Genomic DNA, 22,277 nt, shown 5'->3' with positions numbered 1-22,277 from the left:
TTCCCAGCAGAGGCTCCCCGGGGACCCCCCCGCGCTGACCCCCGGCATCCGGGGAGGGGAGGGGAGGGGGAGCCCGGCCCGGCCCCCCCGCCTGGGAACGGCTCCGCTTTGTCCTTTTTTAGCCCCGCTGGAGCTTTTTCCATGAGCTCAGCACGGCGGGGGGAGCCCAAATCTCCTCCAGAACCCCCCCAGAACCTCCGCGGGCAAAGAGGGAGAGAGAGAAAAATACAAAATGAGGGATTTGTTTTTTGGATTTTTTTTGGGAAGTCCTTTTATTATTAATATAAAAATACTCACGTATTTACAGCAAATAAATATATTTCGGTAACAAATAAATTACACTGGGGTGGGGGTTATACAAAAGGGGAGGGGGGCGTGCAGGGGGGGACAGGCGGGGAAGGAGGGGACAAACAGCCAGGGCAGGGTGGGGACAGAGCCCTGGGAAAGGGACACGGAGGAACGGGGTGGAGATAGAAAAGTTGTCAGGGAGAAAAACCCGAAATCAGCCCAAAAAAACGTCCCGAGGCCACCGCCCGGGGTGTCCCCAAGTCTGTCCCTCCAGGGGGACACGGTACCGAAGGCGGGGGCGGTGACCCAAGGGGGGCACCGGGACCCCAGAGTGACAGGGTGGCACGGCCTGGGGCAGGGCTGGGGACAGCGGTGGTGGCACTGCCCGGGGCAGTGTCCCCAGGGTGGGAACAGGGCCAGGGTGACACCCCTGTCCCCAGGGCAGGTGCCAAAGTGACAATTCTGTCCCCACAGGTGGGCACCAGTGCCAGCGTGTGAGTCCCCGACGTAAACACCGGCACTGGGGTGACACTGCTGTCACCAGGGCATGTACTGAGGTGACACTGCTGTCACCAGGGCAGCGCTGGGGTGACACTGCTGTCACCAGGGCAGCGCTGGGGTCACGCTGCTGTCACCAGAGCATGTACTGGGGTGACACTGCTGTCACCAGGGCAGCGCTGGGGTGACACTGCTGTCACCAGGGCATGTACTGGGGTGACACTGCTGTCACCAGGCCAGCACTGAGGTGACACTGCTGTCACCAGGGCATGTACTGGGGTGACACTGCTGTCACCAGGCCAGCGCTGGGGTGACACTGCCGTCACCAGGGCATGTACCAGCATGGCAATTCTGTCCCCAAGATGGGTCCCAGTGCCAATGTGTCAGTCCTTACGGTGGGCACTGGCACTGGGGTGACACTGCTGTTCTCAGGGCAGACACCAGCGCTGCAATCCTGTCCCCAAGCTGGATGCTGATGCCAGGTGTGCAGCCTGGTGACAACGCCAGGTGTCCATCCCAGCTGGGTGACAATGCCAGGTGTCCATCCTCAGCCCAGTACTGGTCCCAGGTGTACATCCTCAGCTCGGTACTGGTGCAAGGTGTCCATCCAGGTACCAATGCCAGGTGTCCATCCCAGCCAGGTGACAATGCCAGGTGTCCATCCCAGCCCCAGGTACCAGTGCCAGGTGTCCATCCCAGCTGGGTACCAGACTCAGGTGTCCATCCCAGCCGGGTACCGGTGCCAGGTGTCCATCCCAGCCAGCTGACAATGCCAGGTGTCCATCCCAGCCGGGTACCAGACTCAGGTGTCCATCCCAGCCTGGTACCAATGCCAGGTGTCCATCCCAGCTGGGTACCAATGCCAAGTGTCCATCCAGGTACCAATGCCAGGTGTCCATCCCAGCCCGGTACCAGTGCTGGCCGTGCCGTGCCCGCTCCGTGCTGCCCGTGCTGGCTCCCGGAGCTGCGGAAGGCGTCGCTCACACCGACGACTCCTCGGGGTTGGAGTCGGGCAGGGGCTGGCGCTGCTGCAGCTTGCGCCGCAGCTCCTCGGCCAGGTCGGCGCAGGCCGGGCGCTCCTCGGCGCCCAGCGCCAGCCGGATGTAGCCGTTGGAGGCCGAGCCGCGCAGGGGGCCCAGGTGGATGCGGGTGGGCGAGTGCAGCGGCTGCCCGGGGATGGCGGCGGGCGGCGAGCCGGCCCCGGGGCCGCCGTTGCGGCAGCAGGCGCTGCCGGCCGTGCTGGCGTGGCCGGGCACGATTTTGAGCGAGCCATCCGAGTAGTAATAACTGGAGGGGTCCCAGAGCTTCTCGTCCGAGTCGGAGGCGGTGCTGGACACGAAGCGCGGGCTGGGCGGCTCCTTGGGCAGCTCGATGGGGTACACCAGCGTGCTCTCGATGGCCTTGGCGCCCTTGCCCAGCTCGTGGCGCAGCCGGCGCCACAGCGACAGCACGGCCAGCAGCAGCAGCAGGCACAAGGCGCCCAGGCACACGGCCAGCACCCACACCACGCCCAGGCTCTCCAGCGGCGCCCGCGTCTCCAGCGGCGCCCCCGGCCCCGCCAGCACGGCCACCCGGTACTCCTGGGCGGGCAGGCGGGCGCCCTGCTCCTCGGCCAGGCAGCGGTACGTGCCGCTGTGCTGCGCCCCCGCGCCGGGCACCACCAGCGCCCGCAGCCGCGCCTCGCCCAGCACCAGCACCTGCTCGGCCGCCAGCGCCCGGCCCTCGAACGTCCACAGAGCCCGAGCCAGGTTGGAGCCCAAGCGGCACGTGAGCACCAGGTCTGTGCCCGCCACCACCGTCACGTTCTTGGGAGTCAGCGGCCCTGCGGGGAGCGGGAGGTCAGAGGGAACGGGGCAGGGTGGGATGGGGTGGGATGGGATGGGATGGGACGGGATCCATGGGATGGGATGGGATGGGATGGGATGGGATGGGATGGGATGGGATGGGATGAGATGGGATGGGACGGGATCCATGGGATGGGATGGGATACAGGGATGGGATGGGATGGGATGGGATGGGATGGGATGGGATGGGATGGGATGGGATGGGACGGGATCCATGGGATGGGATGGGATACAGGGATGGGATGGGATGGGATGGGATTTGGGGATGGGATTTTGGGATGGGATGGGATAGAATGGGATGGGATAGGATGGGATGGGATGGGATGGGATTTTGGGATGGGATGGGATGGGACGGGATCCATGGGATGGGGACACCCATGTGGCACCAGCCTTCTCACCTTGCTTGGCCACCTGTGGCACGGAGCAGGCAGTAGTGTCAGAGCTCAGCACGTCCTGCACCAGGTGAGACCTGTGGGAAGAGGGCACAGTGAGGGGGGGTCCTCGTGGTGTCCCCTCCTCAGGGACCCACAGGGACACTGATCCCACCCCTGGCCCTGCCACACAACTCAAATTCCCACCCTGGGCATCCCTGCAGACACCCCAAAATCCAAACGCTCCTGGAGCTCTGGCAGCCTCAGGGGGCAGAACCTTTCCCAGACCGCACCCTGAGGGTGCCCTGGTGGCTGTCCCTGTCCCCACGTCCCCTGTCCCCTGGCCATACCCGTTGTGCCCGTCGGTGCGCACGCAGGCGCTGCCGTTGCGGCTCCAGGCGCAGTAGGGGTCCCGTGCCAGCACGCAGTCGGTGCAGGACTGGTAGCGCCCGCAGTCTGCCAGGGGCAGCTGTGCCACCTGCAAGCGGGACCCGGCGAACAGCAGCTTCTGCCAAGGTGAGAGGAAAACAGCGGTGAGGGGACACAGCGGTGAGGGGACACTGCCCGGTGCCACCACGGTGCCACCACCACCCCTGGCACACTCACCTTGGTGCCCGCCAGCACCAGGCTCTCCACGGGCTGTGCCGGCTCGAACACCTGCAGCTCCTCCACCAGGTGGATGCGGGAGCCCAAATCCAGCGCCTTGTGCACCCAGCCATCGCCTGCAGGCAGGGTGGGCACTCAGGGACAGTGCACCTTGGGGCTGTCCCCGTGGTGCCCTGTCCCTCTGTCCACTCTGTCCCTGTCCCCTGGTGCTCTGTCCCCTAAATGCCTTGTCCCCTCTGTTCCCTGTGCCCTCTCTCCCTCTGTCCACATCCCTCTGCCTGCTCTCCCCTCAATGCACTGTCCCCTCTGTGCCCCCTGTCCCCATGCCCCCTGTCTCTGTCCCCATCCCTTTGCCCTCTGTCCCCTCTGTGCCCTGTTCCTCTGTCTCATGTGCCCCCTGTCCCCTCTGTCTCGTGTCCCCTCTGTGCCATCCCCTCTGCCCTGTCCCCTTTGTGCTCTGTCCCCTCAGAGCCCTGTCCCCTGAGCCCCCTGTCCCTGTCCCTTGTGCCCCCTGTCCCCTCTGTGCCTTGTCCCCTCTGCCCTGTCCCCTCTGTGCTCTATCCCCTCTGTGCCCTGTGCCCCCTATCCCTGTGTCCCCTGTCCCTCTGTCCCCATCCCTCTGTCCCCTGTCCCTTCTGGGCCCTGTCCCTTCTGTGCTCTGTCCCCTCAATGCCCTATGCCCCTTGTCCCTCTGTCCCCTGTCCCTCTGTCCCATTCCTCTGCCCCCTGTCCCTCTGCCCCCTGTACCTTCTGTGCCCTGTTCCTTTTGTGTTCTGTCCCCTCAATGACCTATGTCCCCTGTCCCTCTGTCCCCTGTCTCCGTGCCCTCTCTCCCCATCCCTGTGCCCTGTGCCCTGCCATTACCTGTGCCAATGAACAGCACCTCGTAGGTGGCCCCATCCAGCCCGGTCACACGATCCACCACCAGCTGGGTGAAGTTGGAATCCTTCTTGAGCAGCAGCGGGCGCCCGCGCTGGGGCGGCACCGGCTCGTCCATCAGCGGGTGCTTCTTGGCGAAGTTGAGCGTGTTGTCCGGCAGCTCCAGAGAGCTGGCAAAGCCGTTCTGCCGGTGCCAGTCCGTGATGCACTGCAGGGGAGGGCACAGGGGCACTGTCAGGGTATGGGGGACAGGGGCACTGTCAGGGCATGGGGGCACTGTCAGGGCATGGGGGCACAGGGGCACAGGGGCATCGTCAGGACATGGGGGCACTGTCAGGGCATGGGGGCACTGTCAGGGCATGGGGGACAGGGGCACTGTCAGGGCATGGGGGCACAGGGGGCACCATCAGGGCATGGGGGGACAGGGGGCACCGTCAGAGCACAGGGGGCACCGTCAGGGCATGGGGGCACCATCAGGGCGCAGGGCACTGTCAGAGCATGGGGCACTGGGGTGGGTCCCACATCCTCTCAGGATGGTAGAGATGGATCCTAAATCCCTCTCAAGAGGGCACAGAGGGCACAGATGGATCCCAAATCCCTCTCAAGAGTGCACCACAGATGGATCCCAAATCCCTCTCAGGAGGGCACAGAGGGCACAGAGATGGATCTCAGATCCTCTCAGGAGGGCACACGGGATCCCAGATCCTCTTAGGAAGACACAGAGGGCACAGATGGATCCCAAATCCGTCAGGGGTACCACCAGGAACAGGAACAGATCCCAAATCCCTCAGAGGCACCACCAGGAACAGGGACAGACCCCAACCCATCAGAGGGCACCACCAGGAACAGGGACAGATCCCAAATCCCTCTCAGGAGGGCACCACCAGGAACAGGGACAGATCCCAAATCCCTCAGAGGGCACCACCGGAACAGGGACAGATCCCAACCCCTCAGGGGCACCCCCAGCCCCACAGCCAGACCCCAACCCCTCAGGGGCACCATCAGGAACAGGGACAGACCCCAACCCCTCAGGGACACCCCCAGCCCCACAGCCACAGCCCAGCCCGTTGCTGAGGCCGCACTCACCGCGCCAGGCCGGGGGCTGGGCACCTCGCCCGAGTAGCGTCCCCACTTCTGTGCCTGCTCCCGGTACTCCTTGTAGGGCCCCTCGAAGGCCTTCTTCACCTCCAGGATGTGGTAGCGGCAGATGGCAGAGACGTCCACATCCCCCCTGCGGGCACACCAGGGGTGGCAGCCAGGGGCACCATGGGCACCAGGACAAGGCCACCATGGGCACTGGGACACAGCCACCATGGGCACCAAAGCAAGGCCACCATGGGCACTGGGACACAGCCACCATGGGCACTGGGACACAGCCAACATGGGCACCAGGACAGGGCCACCATGGGCACCAAAGCAAAGCCACCATGGGCACCGGGATACGGCCACCATGGTGACCATGGGCACCAAGGCAAGGTCACCATGGGCACTGGGACACAGCCACCATGGGCACTGGGACACAGCCACCATGGGCACCAGGACAGGGCCACCATGGGCACCAAAGCAAAGCCACCATGGGCACCAGGACACGGCCACCATGGGCACTGGCAAAGGGCCAATATGGTCACCAATGCAAGAGCAACATGGGCACCAGGACAAGGCCACCACAGGCACCAGGACAGCGCCACCATGGGCACTGGGACACAGCCACCATGGTCACCATGAGTACCAGAAGACCACCATGGGCACCAGGACACAGCCACCACGTGCACTGGGACAAGACCACCATGGGCAGTGGGACAGGGCCACCATGGGCACTGGGACAGAGCCGCCATGAGCACCAGGACATGATCACCATGGACACCAGGACACAGCCACCATGTGCACTGGGACAAGGCCATCAGGGCCATTATGGGCACAGGGACAGAGCCACCATGGGCACAATGTGCACCAGGACATGGCCTCTATGGGCACCAGCACAAGGCCACCATGCCCATGGGGACACAGCCACCACGGGCACCACGTGCACAGGGCACAGAGGGTGCAGGGCACTCACCAGCGGGCGCGGAAGACGCCGAAGAAGGCGGTGTCCTGCCAGCGGGCCCCGGGCAGCGTGAACACGGCCTGCAGGCGGTTGAAGTGCAGCTGCTGCTCGGGCGCCGAGCACACCAGGCGCGCCTTCAGGAACGACGTCCACTTCTTCTGCAGCGTCCGTGCGCCGCCCACGTCTCCCTGTGCAGGCACGGGGACAGGGACAGGGAGTCACCACAGGCACAGGGACACCGCATCACCGTGGGCACTGCCACACAGCCAGTGCAGGCATAGGGACAGGGACACAGCGTCACCACAGGCACAGAGACACTGCATCACCGCAGGCACCACTACACAGCCAGTGTGGGCACAGGACACAGGGACATGGTGCCATTGTGGGCACCACCACACGGCCAGCACAGGCACAGGGACAGGGACACGGTGTCATTGTGGGCACTGGGACACAGCGTCACTGCAGGCACTGGCACACAGTCAGCAGAGGGACAGGGACACTGCATCACTGCAGGCACTGCCACATGGCTGCCAAGGGCACCGTGGGCACCACAGCCACCATGGGCACCACAGGCACTGTGAGCACCATGGGCACTGGGACACGGCCACTATGGGCACTGGGACAAGGCCACCACAGGCACTGGGACAAGGCCACCATGGGCACTGGGACAAGGCCACTATGGGCACTGGGACAAGGCCACCACAGGCACTGGGACAAGGCCACCATGGGCACTAGGTTTCCACCTCCGTGGGTACCATGGGCACCAGGACTAATAGAAATGCATTAATTTCGCAGTGATAACAACAATAATTATAATAATGCTGAAAATGTCAGTAGAAGTGCATTAGTTTCATGACGATTATAATAATAATGAAAACATTAATAGAAATGCATGAATCTCATGGTGATGATAATAATGAAAATACTAGTAGAAATACATTAGTTTTCTAGTAACAATGATCGTGAAAACATTATTATAGATGTGTTAATATCATAATAATGATAATAATAAAAATACTAACGAAAATTCATTAGTATAACAATAATAATGAAAACTAATAGAAATGCATTCACCTCATGATGACAATTCATGATAATGACATCAATAATCAGAAATTTTAAAATGTTAATAAAACCACATTAATTCCACCCCCTGCTTCGCTTGGCACTGGTACATTGAGGGGGACAAACCCAATGCTGTCAGCCCAAACCTGTGCCAACTTCCTGTCCCTCAAGCAGCCCCAGGTGCGCCCAGGTGTCCCCAGGTGTCCTCTGTACCTTGCAGACCTGTGCCACCACTGCTCAGCACAAACCTGTGCCAACTTCCTGCCCCTCAAGCAGCCCCAGGTGTGCCCAGGTGTGCCCTGTACCTTGCAGACCTGTGCCACCACTGCTCAGCACAAACCTGTGCCAACTTCCTGCCCCTCAAGCAGCCCCAGGTGTGCCCAGGTGTGCCCTGTACCTTGCAGACCCATGCCATCACTGCTCAGCACAAACCCATGCCAACTTCCTGCCCCTCATGCCGCCCCAGGTGTGCCCAGGTGTTCCCAGGTGTGCCCAGATGTCCCCATACCTTGCAGACCCGTGCCACACGTGCCACCACCTGCTCGGCGTAGCAGTCGTACTCGACGGCGCGCTCGCTGAAGAAGAAGTAAACCTTGTCATCGTCACCGCTGCCGCTGCCCGCGCTCTCGGGCACGAAGGCTGAGGCCACGAAGTGGGGCTCTGTGAAAGGAGAGTGGTGTCACAGGTGTGTGCCAGGCCCTGTGCCATTCCCTGTGCCCCTGTCCCTGCTGTGCCATGCCCTGTGCCCTCCCCGTGTCCCTATCCCTGCTGTGCCCTGTGCCCTCCCCGTGCCCCTGTCCCTGCTGTGCCCTCCCTGTGCCGCTGTCCCTGTCCCATGCCCTGTGCCCTCCCCGTGCCCCTGTCCCTGTGCCATGCCCTGTGCTCTCCCCATGCCCCTGGCCCTGCTGTGCCCTGTGCCCTCCCCTGCCCCTGTCCCTGTCCCATGCCCTGTGCCCTCCCCTGCCCCTGCCCCTGTGCCCCTGTCCTTGTGCCCTCCCCTGCCCCTTGTCCCTGTGCCATGCCCTGTGCCCTCCCCGTGCCCCTGTCCCTGCTGTGCCCTGTTCCCTCCCCATGCCCTGTCCCTGCTGTGCCCTCCCCTGTCCCTGTGCCATGCCCTGTGCCCTCCCCTGCCTCGTCCCTGCTGTGCCCCTGTCCCTGCTGCCTCTCCTGCCCCTGTCCCTGTGCCATGCCCTGTGCCCTCCCTGCCCCATCCCTGCCATGCCCACCATTGAGCCAGGAGGTGAGGTACTCTGTCTTCATGGAGTAGTGCGGGCCCAGGTTGCGCAGGATGACGGGCTCCGTGCCCAGGAAGTTGTTGAAGGTGGCAGAGTAGAGCTCCCCGTCTGTGAGGGAGGGATTTAAGGGGGGGGTGGCAGGCACAGGGGGCTTCCCCCCCTCCCAGAGGTGTCACCTACCCACGATGAGGCCGGTGTGGCCCTTGGTGGGGTCGTAGGGACATTTGCCTTTGCCGTCCTCAAATGCCACCGGGTCCAGGGTAAAGCCAGACAGCTCCTGGGGACACAGGGGTGGGTGGGGGGCACTAAGTCATGTCCCCCCCAGACAGGGCCCAGGTACAGGGACACCCCTCCAGGGGACAGGGACAGCCCTGGGCACCCTCCTGGCACAGGGACAGCCCTTGAGGAGGGACAAGGAGACCCCTGGATTATCCTTCTGGGACAGGGACACCACTAAATGATGCTCCTGGGTACAGGGACATCCCTGGACCACTCTCTTGAGGATAGGGACACCCGTGGATGACAATGACAGGGACACTTCAATGAGGACAAGGACACCCATCCATGATCCTCTGGGACACAGGGACACCCCTGGACCACCCTGGGGACAGGGACCCCTCCAAGATGACCCATCTAGGATGCCCCAAGTGCACAGGAGACACCCCCAACCTGCCCTGACAGACACAAAACCAACCCCTGGGCACCTCTAAATGCCAGCCTTGGGGACAGGGCCACCATGGCCAGGGGAGGGCAGGGGGAAATTGGGGACCTCGTGTTTTGGGGCCCCCCACTCACGATGTAGGTGCACTTGGGCTGGAAGGCGTAGGTGCCACAGGCATAGAGGTGGGAGCTGTTGTAGCTCTGCAGGAAGCGCACGTAGTTGAAGCAGTCGGTCTGGGAGGGGACACAGGGGACATTAAAGGGGTGACAACACAGCCGGGGTGTCTGGGTGTGAGGACAAGGGACACTGCACAGGGACAGGGGGAGTTCTGGGTGTGGGGACAAGGGACACTGCACAGGGATGGGGATGACAGTTCCAGGTGCGGGGACATGAGGACAGCATGGGGACCGTGGCACAGCAAAGGGACCAAAGTCTCACGCGTGGGACAGTGCCATAGCAGAGTGTATGGGGACAGGGGACACTGGGGACACAGGACAGGGATAGAGGACAGGGGGCACTGCCACCACATGGGGACAGCAGAATGGGTATGGCATGGGGACACAGGGCATGGACAGGGACACAGACAGGGACACTGGAGCTGGCACAGCACAGCGACACAGGAGCTGGCACGGCACAGGGACATAGAGACAGGGACACTGGAGCTGACAGGACACAGGGACAGAGACACAGGGACAGGGACACTGGAGCTGGCACAGCACAGTGAAACCAGGGCACAGCACAGGGACACAGTGACACAGGGACATAGGAGCTGGCATGGCACAGGGTACGGCACAGGGTATGGCACAGGGAGACAGGGACACTGGAGCTGGCAAGACACTGGGACACAGAGCATGACACAGGGATAGGGACACAGGAGTTGGCACAGCACAGTGACACCAGGGTACAGCACAGGGACACAGGGACAGGGATACTGGAGCTGGCAGGGCATAGGACATGGCACAGGAAGACAGGGACAGGGACACTGGAGCTGGCAGGACACTGGGACACAGAGCATGGCACAGGGAATGGCACAGGGTATGGCACAGGGACACAGGGACAGGAACACTGGAGCTGGCAGGACACTGGGACACAGAGCATGGCACAGGGAATGGCACAGGGTATGGCACAGGGACACAGGGACAGGAACACTGGAGCTGACAGGACACAGGGACACAGAGCATGACACAGGGACAGGGACACAGGGACAGGTACACTGGAACTGACAGGACACAGGGACACAGGGACAGGGACACTGGAGCTTGCAGGACACAGGGACACAGAGCATGACACAGGAACAGGGACACTGGAGCTGGCACAGCACAGGGACACAGGGACACAGGGACACAGGGACACAGGGACACTGGAGCTGACAGGACACAGGGACACAGGGACACAGGGACACAGGGGCACAGGGACAGGGACACAGGGACACTGAAGCTGGCACACTGTCCCAAACCTCCCGCCCTCCTGTGCCCACCTGGTTGTTCTTGCCCTTCTGCACGCACTCCGCTTTCTTCTCCATGGGCGCCTCCCACGAGATCTGGGGGTGACACAGGGGTCAGGGCTGGTATGTCACCCCCCACCACAATCCCCCCCAGCTTTGGGGCGCCCCAGGGTGCTCACCCTCGCCTTGAGCTCCACGGTGCCAGTGGCCAGGGCGAACACGGCCTCGCGGGCACCCACGTAGAGCAGCCCCTCGGCATCATCCAGCATCAGCGTCAGGTAGTGAGAGACCCCGCCCTGAGAGAAGCGCTTGGCCGTGTCCCGCAGCTCTGTGGGGACAGGGACAATGGCATGGGACACCACAGCTCTGTGGGGACACCCACAGCACCCCATAACCCCTGCCAGATCCCACCCACAGCTCTGTGGGGACATGGGGATGCCACAGCTTTGTGGGGACACCCCATAGCACCCCACAACCCCTGCCAGATCCCACCTAGAGCATCCCACAACCCCTGCAGGATCCCACCCACAGCTCTGTGGGGACAGGGGACAATGGGATGGGACACCACAGCTCTGTGGGGAGTCCTGGCTGGGACCCCACAGCACCCACACCATGGCCAGACCCCACCCACAGCTCTGTGGGGACACCCACAGCACCCCACAATCCCTGCAAGATCCCACCCATAGCTCTGTGGGGACAGGGACAATGGGATGGGACACCACAGCTCTGTGGGGACACCCACAGCGCCCCACAACCCCTGTTAGATCACACCCCAGCTCTGTGGGGACAGAGACAATGGGCTGGGACCCCACAGCACCCACACCACGGCCAGACCCCACCCACAGCTCTGTGGGGACAGGGACAAGAGGCTGGGACACCACAGCTCTGTGGGGACAGGGGACACTCGTCTGGGACCCCCCTGCAGCTCTGCAGGGACACCCTGCTGAGATCCCCACCCACAGCTCTGAGGGACATTGAGCTGGGAGCCAGGGCAGAGACCCTCGCGCACCCCCCGCCCCTGCCGGACCCCCCCGGCCCCGTGGCACACAAAGGTCCCTTTGTCACCGGCAGTGCTGGCCGAACACAGTGGCCTTTGCAGGGACCCCGTGGCCCCCCCGCGCCCCCCCCCCACGCCCCTCGGCCACCCCCGGGCCCCGCAGAAAGGAACTATTGATGGGACAGCGCCAGGGCCCCCGGGCAGGGACAGGGACACGGGGCTGGCACGGCACGGGGGCGGCACGGGGACAGTGGCATGGCTGAGGGTGGGGTCCTGGGCGTGGGGACAAGGGACACTGCACAGGGACAGTGGTACGGCTGAGGGTGGGGTCCTGGGTGTGGGGACATGCACGGGCACGGGGATGACAGTTCCAGGTGTGGGGACATGAGGACAGCATGGGGACAGTGGCATAGCAGAGGGGTGGGGTCTGGCATGGAGACAGGGGACATGGTATGGGGGACAATGGCTTGGGACAGGGATAGAGGACAGGGGGCACTGCCACCACATGGGGACAGAGCAATGGGAACACAGGGCATGGCATGGGGACAGGGATGCTGGAGCTGGCACAGCTCAGGGACACAAGGCGACAGCACAGGACAGGGACAGAGACTGCTGGCACGGTACAGGGACAGAATCTCAGGGTGCTGGCAGGGCAGGGGGGACATGGCACAGGGATGGGGACAGGGGACACAGCAAAGGGATGGGGACACAGGACATGGCCAAGGGATGGGACAGGATGATGGCAGGGCGTGGGGACAGGAAACGGCAGAGGATGGGACGAGGGACACGCAGATGGATGGGACGGGATGGTGGCAGGGCGTGGGCACAGGGGACATGGAGGAGAGATAGGACAAAGGATCTCAGAGGGGGATGGGGACAGGGCACAGGGATGGGGACATGGCTGAGGATGGGATAGGGAACATGACACAGGGATGGACAGGGGACATGGCAGAGGGACGGGATGGCACAGGGATGGGGACAGGGCATAGGGATGGGACAGGAGACACAGCACAGAAATGGAGACAAGGAACATGGCACAGGGATGGGGACAGAGCACAGGGCAGTGGCCCCCAGGCACTGGCACAGGACTGGGGACACAGAGCAGCATCCCTCCATGTCTGCTCTGTGTCCCCACACATCCCAAATTTGGGGACACTCACCCACCCCACAGTGCTGACAAAGTCTGGGGTGGGACAAAAGCCACCCGAGGCAGTGACAACAGCCACCACCGTGACAAGGGACACAACCAGCACCCTCACTGTCCCCGAGCCCCCCTGGCACTCACCCGCATAGGGGACAGTCCTCCTGGGCACAGCGCTCCACGACGCCCCGGTGGCACCGGCGGTGGTGACAGCGGTGACGAGGGCCAGCAGCAGCAGCAGCGCGGCGAGCGCCAGCGGCCGGCGGGGGGCCATGGCGCCGGGGTGGGGGGGACACCGCGGGGTCCCTGGGGGGGGACACGGCCACGCCGGGGCCCCGTCAGTGCCACGGGGCAGCGGCGGCATCACGCGGGCGGCGCGGGGACAAGGCGGCATTGAGGCAGCGCTGTCACGAGGCCGAGGGCACCCCACGCCCCGGGGGACACCCCGAACCTCCCCCACCCCGGCCCCTCCTCACCGGGGGGAGCCCACGGAGCAGGAAACGGAGCCCGGCCGCTTCCCGCCCCCCCACGTCCTGCCCGGGACCCCCCGGTGCCCCGGGAGTGCCCCAGCCGAGCCCCCCCGCTCTGCCCCGGGCCGGGCAGGATGCGGCCGGGAATTGTTCTGTCCTGCCCGGCGGGAAGCAGGAAGTTGGGGGGGCCTGGGGGGGCCCCCAGTGACGGCTCGGGAAGGATTTCCGGGAGGGTGGGGGGCCGGGAACGGGCGTGGGAATGGGGGACACCCCGGCCGGGCTTCCTGGGGTGGGGTTGAGTGTGGCGCGGGCACAGCTGGGGTGTCAGCGGCACAGCTGGGGTGGCATGGGCACAGCTGGGGTGTCAGGAACACATCTGGGGTGTCAGGAGCACATCTGGGGTGTCAGCGGCACAGCTGAGGTGGCACGGGCACATCTGGGGTGTTACCGGCAAAGTTGGGGTGCCATAAGAACATCTGGGATGCCACAGCCACATCTGGGGTGCCAGGGGCACAGCTGGGGTGCCACAGGGAGTGTCGGGGTCCCCAGGCAAAGATGGGGTGTCACAGGCCTGGCCAGGGTGCCATGGGCAAAATCGGGGAGCCAGGAGCACAGTCGGGGCACAACAGACAAATCTGGGGTGCCACAGGCTAATCTGGGGTGCCCTGGTCACAGTCGGGGTGCCGTGGGTACAGTCGGGGTGCCGCAGGCCAATCTGGGGTGCCCTGGGCACAGCCGGGGCGCTACACGAACGGCCAAGCTGCCGCGGGCACGGCCGGGGTTCAACAGGCACAGCTGGGGTGCAACAGGCGCGGCGACGCAGACAAAAGCACAGCGAGGGTGCCACAGGCCACGGCCGCGGCCGGGGCGTCCCGGCACCATCGCGGTGCCACGGGCAAAGCCGGGGGGCTCCGGGCATGGCCGGGGTGCCAGGGGCACGGCGGGGCTCCCACAGCGGGGACAGGCACCCTCAGGGCACGACAGGCAGGCCGGGTCCCCGCGGTGCCCAAGTTCGGTGCTGGACAGCGAGGGTGCCCTGAGGGGCCGGGGGTGCGCGGCCTCGGGCGGGGGGGCCACGGCGGTGCCACTCGGGGTCCCCACGGCGGTGCCACCCCAGGGTCCCCACGACGCTGCCCGCCCATCCCAGGGGTCCCCAGGGCCACCCGAATCCCCGCCGTTCCCCTGTCGCCGGCAGTGTGGGGGGATTCCCGGTGCACCGACGGATCCGCGCGGCCGAGGGGGAGATCCCGGCCCCCCCATGCACGGGTTGGGGGGAGCCGGTGGCGATCCTCGGTACCGGGAGGAACAAAGCGCCTCCTCCTCCTCCCGCCCCCGCGGCTCCGCCACAACAATACCGGGGCGGGGCGGGGAGGGGGGGCCCGCACTCACCTCAGGGCGCGGCGGCGGCGGCGGCGGCGGCCGGCGGGGCGGGAGGCGGCCGTGAGGGGCGGGGGGCTCGGGGGGGGCCCGGCCGGGGCGGCGAGGGGCGGGAGGCGGCGGCGCGGGGCGGGGGCCCGGCGGGGCTCGGGCGGGGCGGCGGAGGGAGGCGGCGGAGCGGGGCGGGGGGCGCGGGGGGGCCCGGCCGGGCGCGGGAGGCGGCGGCGGCCGTGAGGGGCGGCGGCGGGAGCGCGCCGCGCGGCTCCGCGCGGCCCCGCCCCGCCGTGACGTCACGGGCCCCCTCAGGGGAGGGGGTCTCGGGTCGGGTCGGGTCAGATCGGAACCGCTCGGCTCGGGTCGGGTCAGATCGGAACCGCTCGGCTCGGGTCAGATCGGAACCGTTCGGCTCGGGTCAGATCGGAACCGCTCGGCTCGGGTCAGATCGGATCAGATCAGAACCGCTTAGCTCGGGTCAGATCAGATCGGAACCGCTCGGCTCGGGTCAGATCGGAACCGTTCGGCTCGGGTCAGATCAGAACCGCTCGGCTCGGGTCAGGTCAGATCGGAACCGCTCGGGCCCGCTCAGGCGGGTCTGATCGTTTCAGAACCGCTCGGGTCCGGTAGGACCGCGGTCCAGTCCAAATTGCGATCGCTCAGAACTGCTCGGCTCATATCGCCTCGGAACCAGTCGGGTCTTGCTGGAACCAGTTGGTTCAACCAGGCTCAGCCCAGCTCGGCTCGGTTTGGGTCGGATCCAGAACCCATCAGCCCAGTTCAGCCCCAGGGGCCTGGCTTGGTTCAGCTCAGCTCAGCCCAGCTCATGGTGTCCCAGTTGGGCTCAGCTCAGTTCAGCCCAGTTCAGCCCCACTGGCCTAGCTTGGACGAACCAGGCTCATCCCAGTTCAGAGTGTCCTGGTTGGGCTCAGCCCAGTTCATGCCACCTTAACCAGGCTCAACTCAGTTTGGCTCAGCCCAGCTTGGTTTAACCAGGCTCGGCCCAGCTGGCTTCACTGGCCTTGTTCGGCTCAGCTCACTCTGGTTTTACCCAACCCAGTTTGGCTCAGTTCAGCCTAGCTTGGGCAGGTTCGGCCCATCCCAGTTCGGCTCATCTCATCCTAGTTCAGCTCTGTTTGACCAGTCCCAGTTCAGCTCTTTTCATCCCAGTTCAGCTCACTTTGGCCAATCCCAGTTTGGCTTAGCTCAGCCCAGTTCAGCCCAGGTTGCCCAACCCCAGTCCAATTCTGCCCATCCCAGTTCAGCCCAGTTTGGGCAATCCCAGTTCAGTTCTTTTCAGCCCACTCCAACTCTGCTCATCCAAGTCCAGCCCAGCTTGGTCAGTCCCAGTTGAGCTCTGCTCATCCCAGTTCAGCCCAGTTTGGCAAATCCCAGTTCAGTTTTTCTTTTTGGGTCCCCTGGGCCCATTCCCAGTATAATTTCCAGTATCACTCTTGGGGTCCATTCCCAGAATCTCCCCCAGTACCCCCGCCAGGATCCCTGGAGAGGATGAGGAAGGAGAAGACGAGGATGAAGTCCAGGTGGGCACCATCAGTGTGACAGCACGGCCAGGTCACCTCCAGGGACACGTGGTGACACTCCTGCTGGGGCACGGCCCAGCTGGCATGGCCAGCGGGCACCTCTCCAGGCACTGGCACCGCACTCCACTAATTAACGGGGCAGAGATAACGAGGGCACGCGCAGCAGGCACCGCACCGGGCAGATGGCACTGAGCTCTGTCCCCAAAGCCAGCACCGAGGTGGCTCCAGGCAGAGGGAGGCTCTGCCCGCGTCCCCTGTCACCTCTGTCACCCTGAAATGTCCAGGGACCCCTCAAAGCCCAGTGACCCCCCAATGCCCAGAGACCCCTCAAAGCCCAGTGACCCCCCCAATGCCCAGAGACCCCTCAAAGCCCAGAGACCCCTCAGTGCCCAGGGACCCTTCAAATGTCCAGGGACCCCTCAATGCCCAGGGACACCTCAATGCCCAGAGACCCCTCAAAGCCCAGAGACCCCTCAATGTCCAGAGACCCCTCAATGTCCAGGGATCCCTCAGTGCTCAGAGACCCCTCAAAGACCAGGGACCCTCCAATGCCCAGAGACCCCTCAGTGCCCAGGGAGCCTTCAATGTCCAGAGACCCCCTCAGTGCCCAGCGACACCTCAATGCCCAGAGACCCCTCAGTGCCCAGGGACCCTTCAATGCCCAGAGACCCCTCAGTGCCCAGGGACACCTCAATGTCCAGAGACCCCTCAGTGCCCAGGGACCCTCCAATGCCCAGAGACCCCTCAGTGCCCAGGGACCCCTCAATGCCCAGAGACCCCTCAATGTCCAGAGACCCCTCAAAGACCAGGGACCCTCCAATGCCCAGAGATCCCTCAGTGGCCAGAGACCTCCCCCAGTGCCCAGGGACCCCTCAGTGCCCAGGGACCCCTCAAAGCCCAGGGACCCCTCAGTGCCCAGGGACCCCTCAATGCCCAGGGGCTCTACAGTGCTCAGGTATCCCCCAGTGCCCAGGGACCCCTCAATGTCCAGAGAGCCCCAAATGCCCGGGTACCCCCTGTTATAAATACATACTATGATGTTGGTTTTTGGCAAATATTAGGGTGGATACTATGTGTGTGGTGTTGAAATGGTTAAGATATGGTTTTCTTTATGACTAGCATAAGCTGAAGTGTCTTTGTAATAAATGAACTGCCTGTTTGGTTGGATAACACCCAGTGAAGGCACCTGCTGCTGATACACAGCCACCAGCACCAACTGTCTGCAGAAATTGAAGACCACAGGCCAAGTTAAGGCTGATAAGAGAAATAAATTAAAACCACAGCCAAGAAACATGGATGATCTAAAAAGGCAGATTCAAGGAGTGGCCGTGTAAAACGGTTCTTAGAATATGGAAAATAGTTTGTAGAAAAGTTTGAAGATGTATAATGGGTCTATGAACATGCAATGGGCTGATGGATTTAAGGGGTGTCTCCAAAGCAACAGGGGTGCTCTTGGCTGAATGCCGAGCACCCGGTTGTTAAAATTTTTTACTTTATTATCTCTTATTGTCTTTTATTAAACTTTTTTAAATCTACCAGAAAAGTGAACCTAATTTATCACACTCTCGATGCCCAGGGATCCCAGAGTGCCCAGGGGCCCCCAAATGCCGAGGGACCCCACAATGCTCGGGTACCCCCAATACCCAGGAACCCCCAAATGCCCAGGGACCCCACAGAGCTCAGAGACCCCCTCATGCCCGGGTACCCCTCGATGCCCAGGGACCCCCCCCCAGGACAATGAGCCCCCCTTGGGACACTGCGAGGTACTTGGGGACAATTTGGGGGTGTCGCGTCCCCTCTTTGGGCACCACGTGTGGGCTCACCGGAAAGGGGGCGTGGTCTGAACCGAGGGGGCGTGGCTTACACGCAAAAGAACCAATAGGAAGCGACGGCCTTCGCTCTGACTACGCCCTCTGCCCCGCCCCGTCGCCTCCGAGCCCTCAGGCGTTTAAACGTCAATCAAAGCATGGCGGGTTGGCTGCCTGGCCAATCACAGGCAACTCTCGGCATGGGGGCGGGATTTAGCGTCTATCCACCAATCAGAATGCGAAATGGGCGGAGCCTCGCTCTCGCGGGCTTAGGCGTACTTCCGGGTCCCGCCGCCGTTTCCGCATGGCCCGGAAGTTCTTCTGAGAGAGCTTCCGGTGCGGCTGTGGCGCGGCTGCGGCGCGGCCTCGTCTGGCCCCGCTCCCGTTCCCGGTCCCGTTCCCCGTGCAGCCATGGCGGACGTAACCGCCCGTAGCCTGCAGTACGAGTACAAGGCGGTGAGTGCGGGCCCGGTGCCCTGAATCCCTTCCCGTTACCGTGAACCCATCCCGTTCCGGGAGCCCTTTCCACCGCAATTTTGGGACCCATTTCAGGACCCTCAGATCCCCTCCCAGGCCCCATTTTGAGACCCCCAGAGCACCCTCAGCCCCATTTTGTGACCCCCCCAGTCCCATTTTGGGATTCCCCAGCCCCACTTTGAGACCTCCGGTCCCATTTCTGGACACTTGAGCCCCTTTTTAGGATTCTCCAGCCCCATTTTGAACACCCACCCCATCATTTTGGAATCGCTTGGATTTCTCCTAGCTTCATTTTGGGATTCCCAGGCCCCCTTCAACCCCATTTTGGGATTCCCTAGTCCCATTTTAGGATTCCCCAGTCCCATTTTAGGATTCCCCAGCCCCATTTTGGCATTGTCCAACCCCGTTTTGAGACCCCCCCAGCCCAATTTGAGACCTCCCAGCCCCATTTTGAGACCCTGTGCCCCATTTTGGGATTTCTCAGCCTCATTTTGGGATTCTCTAGCCCCATCTTGAGACCCCCAGCCCCATTTTGAGATCCCTAATCCCACTTTAAGACCCCTTGCACTCCTCCCAGCCCCAATCACCCCCTCATCCCATTCTCCCTGTTGTTTTTTCTTTCCCAGAACTCCAACCTCGTGCTCCAAGCCGACCGCTCTCTGATCGACCGCACGCGCCGCGATGAGCCCACGGGGGAGGTGCTGTCCCTGGTGGGGAAACTCGAGGGGACACGAATGGGGGACAAGGCCCAGAGGACCAAACCCCAGATGCAGGAGGAGAGAAGGGCCAAGTGAGTGGGAAAGCTGGGAATTCTCATCCTGGGATAACGGGATTGGGCAGTGGGGAGAGGTTGGGAGTTCTGCTGGAGAAGTTGCGGCTTGAATTTGGATGGGAAAGCTGTTTTTGCTTGTCCTGAATTTCCTGAGAAGGAAGCACCAAATATTCAAGGAAAGGTGTTTTCTTGGTGCTTTATTTTCCAAAAAAAGGTGTGGATTCAGATACCAAATTTCCCAGGAAAGCTGCTTTGCTTGGCTCCTGATTTCCCAGAAAAGCTGTTTTTCCTGGTGCTAAATTTCCTGTAGAAGCTGCTTTTCCTGGTGCCAAATTTTCCACAAAATCTGCTTTTCCTGGAGCCTGATTACCTAAAAAGCTGCATTTTCTGTTACCCAATTTCCCATGAAAGCTGCTGTTCCTGGTACCAGATTTCCCAGGAAATCTGCTTCTCCTGCTCTCCAATTTCCTGAATGAGCTTCCCTAATTTCCCACAAAAGTTGCTTTTCCTGGTGCCCAATTCCCTTTTCCCAGTTCCCTTTCCTGGACTGCAGATATCCCAGGAAAGCTGCTTTTCCTGGTTCCTGATTTCTTCTGAAAGCTGCTTTTCCTGGTACCCAATTTCCCAGGAAATCTGCTTTTCCTGTTAACCAATTTCCCACAAAATCTGCTTTTCCTGGAGCCTGATTTCCCAAAAAGCTGCATTTTCTGGTACCCAATTTCCCAGGAAAGCTGCTTTTCCTGTTAACCAATTTCCCAGGAAATCTGCTTTTCCTGTTAACCAATTTCCTAGGAAATCTGCTTTTCCTGCTGCCTGATTTCCCAGGAATGTTTTGGCTGAAGGGATTTTAAACCCCCCAAAACCATCGAGCTTCCACTGGCCCAGATTCCAACCTTGGACATTCCCAGGGATCCAGGGGCAGCCACAACTCCTGTGGGAATTCCATCCCCAAATCCCATTTCCATCTCCATGTTGCCATTCCCTGTGTCCTGTCTCTCCATCCCTGATCCCAGTCCCTGTTTGGGATCCCCTTCAGGCTCTGCAGAATTCTGGGATCTCCTTGGAGCTTTCCCTTCTCCAAGATTTTTAGGAAAATTCAATTTGGAAAACCTGGAACTCCAGCCCCACCCAGCTCAGAGCTGCCAATATTTGAAAAAACTGTAGCAAAAAATGAAAATAAATCAATTTCCCTGCTTTATTTTGGGAATAAAGGGGTCTGGAAAGGGCAGGATTGGCCCAGATTCCAACCTGACCTTGGACATTCCAAAGAATCCAGGAAAAATTCCTTCCCAAATCCCATTTCAATCTCCATTTTCCCAGCTTGAATCCATTCCCTGTGTCCTGTCCCTCCATCCCTTATCCCAGTCCTTCTCCAGCTCTCCTGGAGCCCCTTCAGACACTGGAGAAGAGTTTTGAGATCTCCTTGGAGCTTTCCCTTCTCCAAGATTTTTAGGAAAATTCAATTTGGAAAACCTGGAACTCCAGCCCCACCCAGCACAGAGCTGCTGATACTCAGAAAAACTGTAGCAAAAAATGAAAATAAATTAATTTCCCTTCTTTTTTTTGGGAATAAAAGCGTCTGGAAAAGCAGGATTTGTGCTGTGAGCACCTCTGATTCCCAAATTTTCCTGTTTTTCCCAGGAGGAGGAAGAGGGATGAGGACAGGCACGACATCAATAAGATGAAGGGGTACACTCTGCTGTCCGAGGGCATCGACGAGATGGTCGGCATCATCTACAAACCCAAAACCAAGGAGACACGGGAGACCTATGAGGTCCTGCTCAGCTTCATCCAGGCAGCCCTGGGGGACCAGGTGAGCCTGGGATCATCCCTGGGATTTGGGAATTCACCTCTGGGGTGGGGAATCCAGCCCTGTAATCCCACAGGGATGGGTTGGGGAGATGAGGGATCTTGGAGATCATCCAGTTCCACCATGGGCTGGGATGTTTTCCACAGGATCAGGTGGCTCCGAAATGGACTTGGGGACACTTCCAGGGATCCAGGGGATGCCACAGCTACTCTGGGAATTCCATCCCAACCCCTTTCCCAATATTCCTTCTCAAAATCCCATTTAAACATTGAATCCTGGAATGCTTGGGACTGAAAGGGGTCTGAAAGCTCCTCCAGTGCCACCATGGCAGGGACAGCTCCCACTGTCCCAGGTGGCTCCTTGGGGACACTGCCAGGGATCCAGGGGCTGCCACAGCTCCTCTGGGAATTCCATCCCAACCCCTCCCCACCTTCCCAACCAGGAATTCCTTCCCAAAATCCCATCCAAACCAGCACATGAGACCATGGAATGTTTTGGGTTGGAAGGGACCTTAAAGCTCCTCCAGAGCCACCATGGCAGGGACAGCTCCCACTGTGCCAGGTGCTCCAGCCTGGCCTTGGGGACACTGCCAGGGATCCAGGGGCAGCCACAGCTCCTCTGGGAATTCCATCCCAGCCCCTCTCCCAGTATTTCTTGCCAAAATTCCATCTAAACCTGCGTGTGAGATCATGGAATGGTTTGGGTTGGAAGGGACCCCAATGTTCCCCAGTCCCACCATGGGTCCCACAATTTCCACTGTCCCAGGTGGCTCCAACCTGGCCTTGGATATTTCCAGGGATCCCAGGGGCTCTGGGAATTCCATCCCAGCTCCTCACCACCCCCAAAAGGAGGAATTCCTTCCCAAAATCCCATGTGGAATCCTGCAGTGGTTTGGGTTGGGAGAACTCTTCAATCCCCTCCTGTTGCAGGGATCCAGGGATGTCCCAGTTCCCTC

General features: G+C 61.7%; 2 protein-coding genes across 4 annotated transcripts in view; one reads left to right on the top strand and one right to left on the bottom strand.

Annotated features, from left to right (window-relative positions):
* Positions 1–1,751: 1,751 nt before the first annotated feature.
* On the bottom strand, positions 1,752–13,349 carry SEMA4C (semaphorin 4C). Its single transcript, XM_033081443.2, has 14 exons — positions 13,218–13,349; positions 11,115–11,263; positions 10,969–11,031; positions 9,626–9,724; positions 9,011–9,107; positions 8,822–8,938; positions 8,104–8,255; positions 6,543–6,718; positions 5,573–5,717; positions 4,472–4,694; positions 3,608–3,723; positions 3,352–3,509; positions 3,029–3,099; positions 1,752–2,608 (listed from the first exon to the last, which is right to left on the bottom strand). The coding sequence occupies exons 1-14, from the start codon at positions 13,345–13,347 to the stop codon at positions 1,767–1,769; spliced, it is 2,538 nt and encodes an 845-aa protein (XP_032937334.1). The 5' UTR covers positions 13,348–13,349; the 3' UTR covers positions 1,752–1,766.
* Positions 13,350–18,599: 5,250 nt separating this feature from the next.
* Positions 18,600–22,277, top strand: part of SNRNP200 (small nuclear ribonucleoprotein U5 subunit 200) — a 52,099-nt gene continuing 48,421 nt past the window's right edge. For all 3 annotated transcript variants that reach the window (XM_033081204.1, XM_033081206.1, XM_033081205.1), the window contains exons 1-3: positions 18,600–18,719; positions 19,367–19,530; positions 21,154–21,325. In XM_033081204.1, coding sequence (XP_032937095.1) covers positions 18,675–18,719; positions 19,367–19,530; positions 21,154–21,325 — 381 coding nt within the window. In that variant the 5' untranslated portion in view covers positions 18,600–18,674. The remainder of the gene's footprint in view (positions 18,720–19,366; positions 19,531–21,153; positions 21,326–22,277) is intronic.

Source organism: Catharus ustulatus, chromosome 27 (genome assembly GCF_009819885.2).
Source record: "Catharus ustulatus isolate bCatUst1 chromosome 27, bCatUst1.pri.v2, whole genome shotgun sequence".
Lineage (NCBI taxonomy): Eukaryota > Metazoa > Chordata > Aves > Passeriformes > Turdidae > Catharus > Catharus ustulatus.
The sequence above is the reverse complement of the archived record's forward strand: the minus strand, read 5'-3'. Positions and strand labels throughout refer to the sequence as shown.

Excerpts from the sequence above, each read along its gene's own strand:
- SEMA4C (XM_033081443.2), bottom strand. The coding sequence starts at position 13,347 with ATGGCCCCCCGCCGGCCGCTGGCGCTCGCCGCGCTGCTGCTGCTGCTG. Across the intron at positions 3,724-4,471 it reads GGTGCTGTTCATTGGCACAG|GCGATGGCTGGGTGCACAAG; the intron begins GTAATGGCAGGG and ends CCCTGCCTGCAG. Across the intron at positions 3,510-3,607 it reads TGGTGCTGGCGGGCACCAAG|AAGCTGCTGTTCGCCGGGTC; the intron begins GTGAGTGTGCCA and ends TCACCTTGGCAG.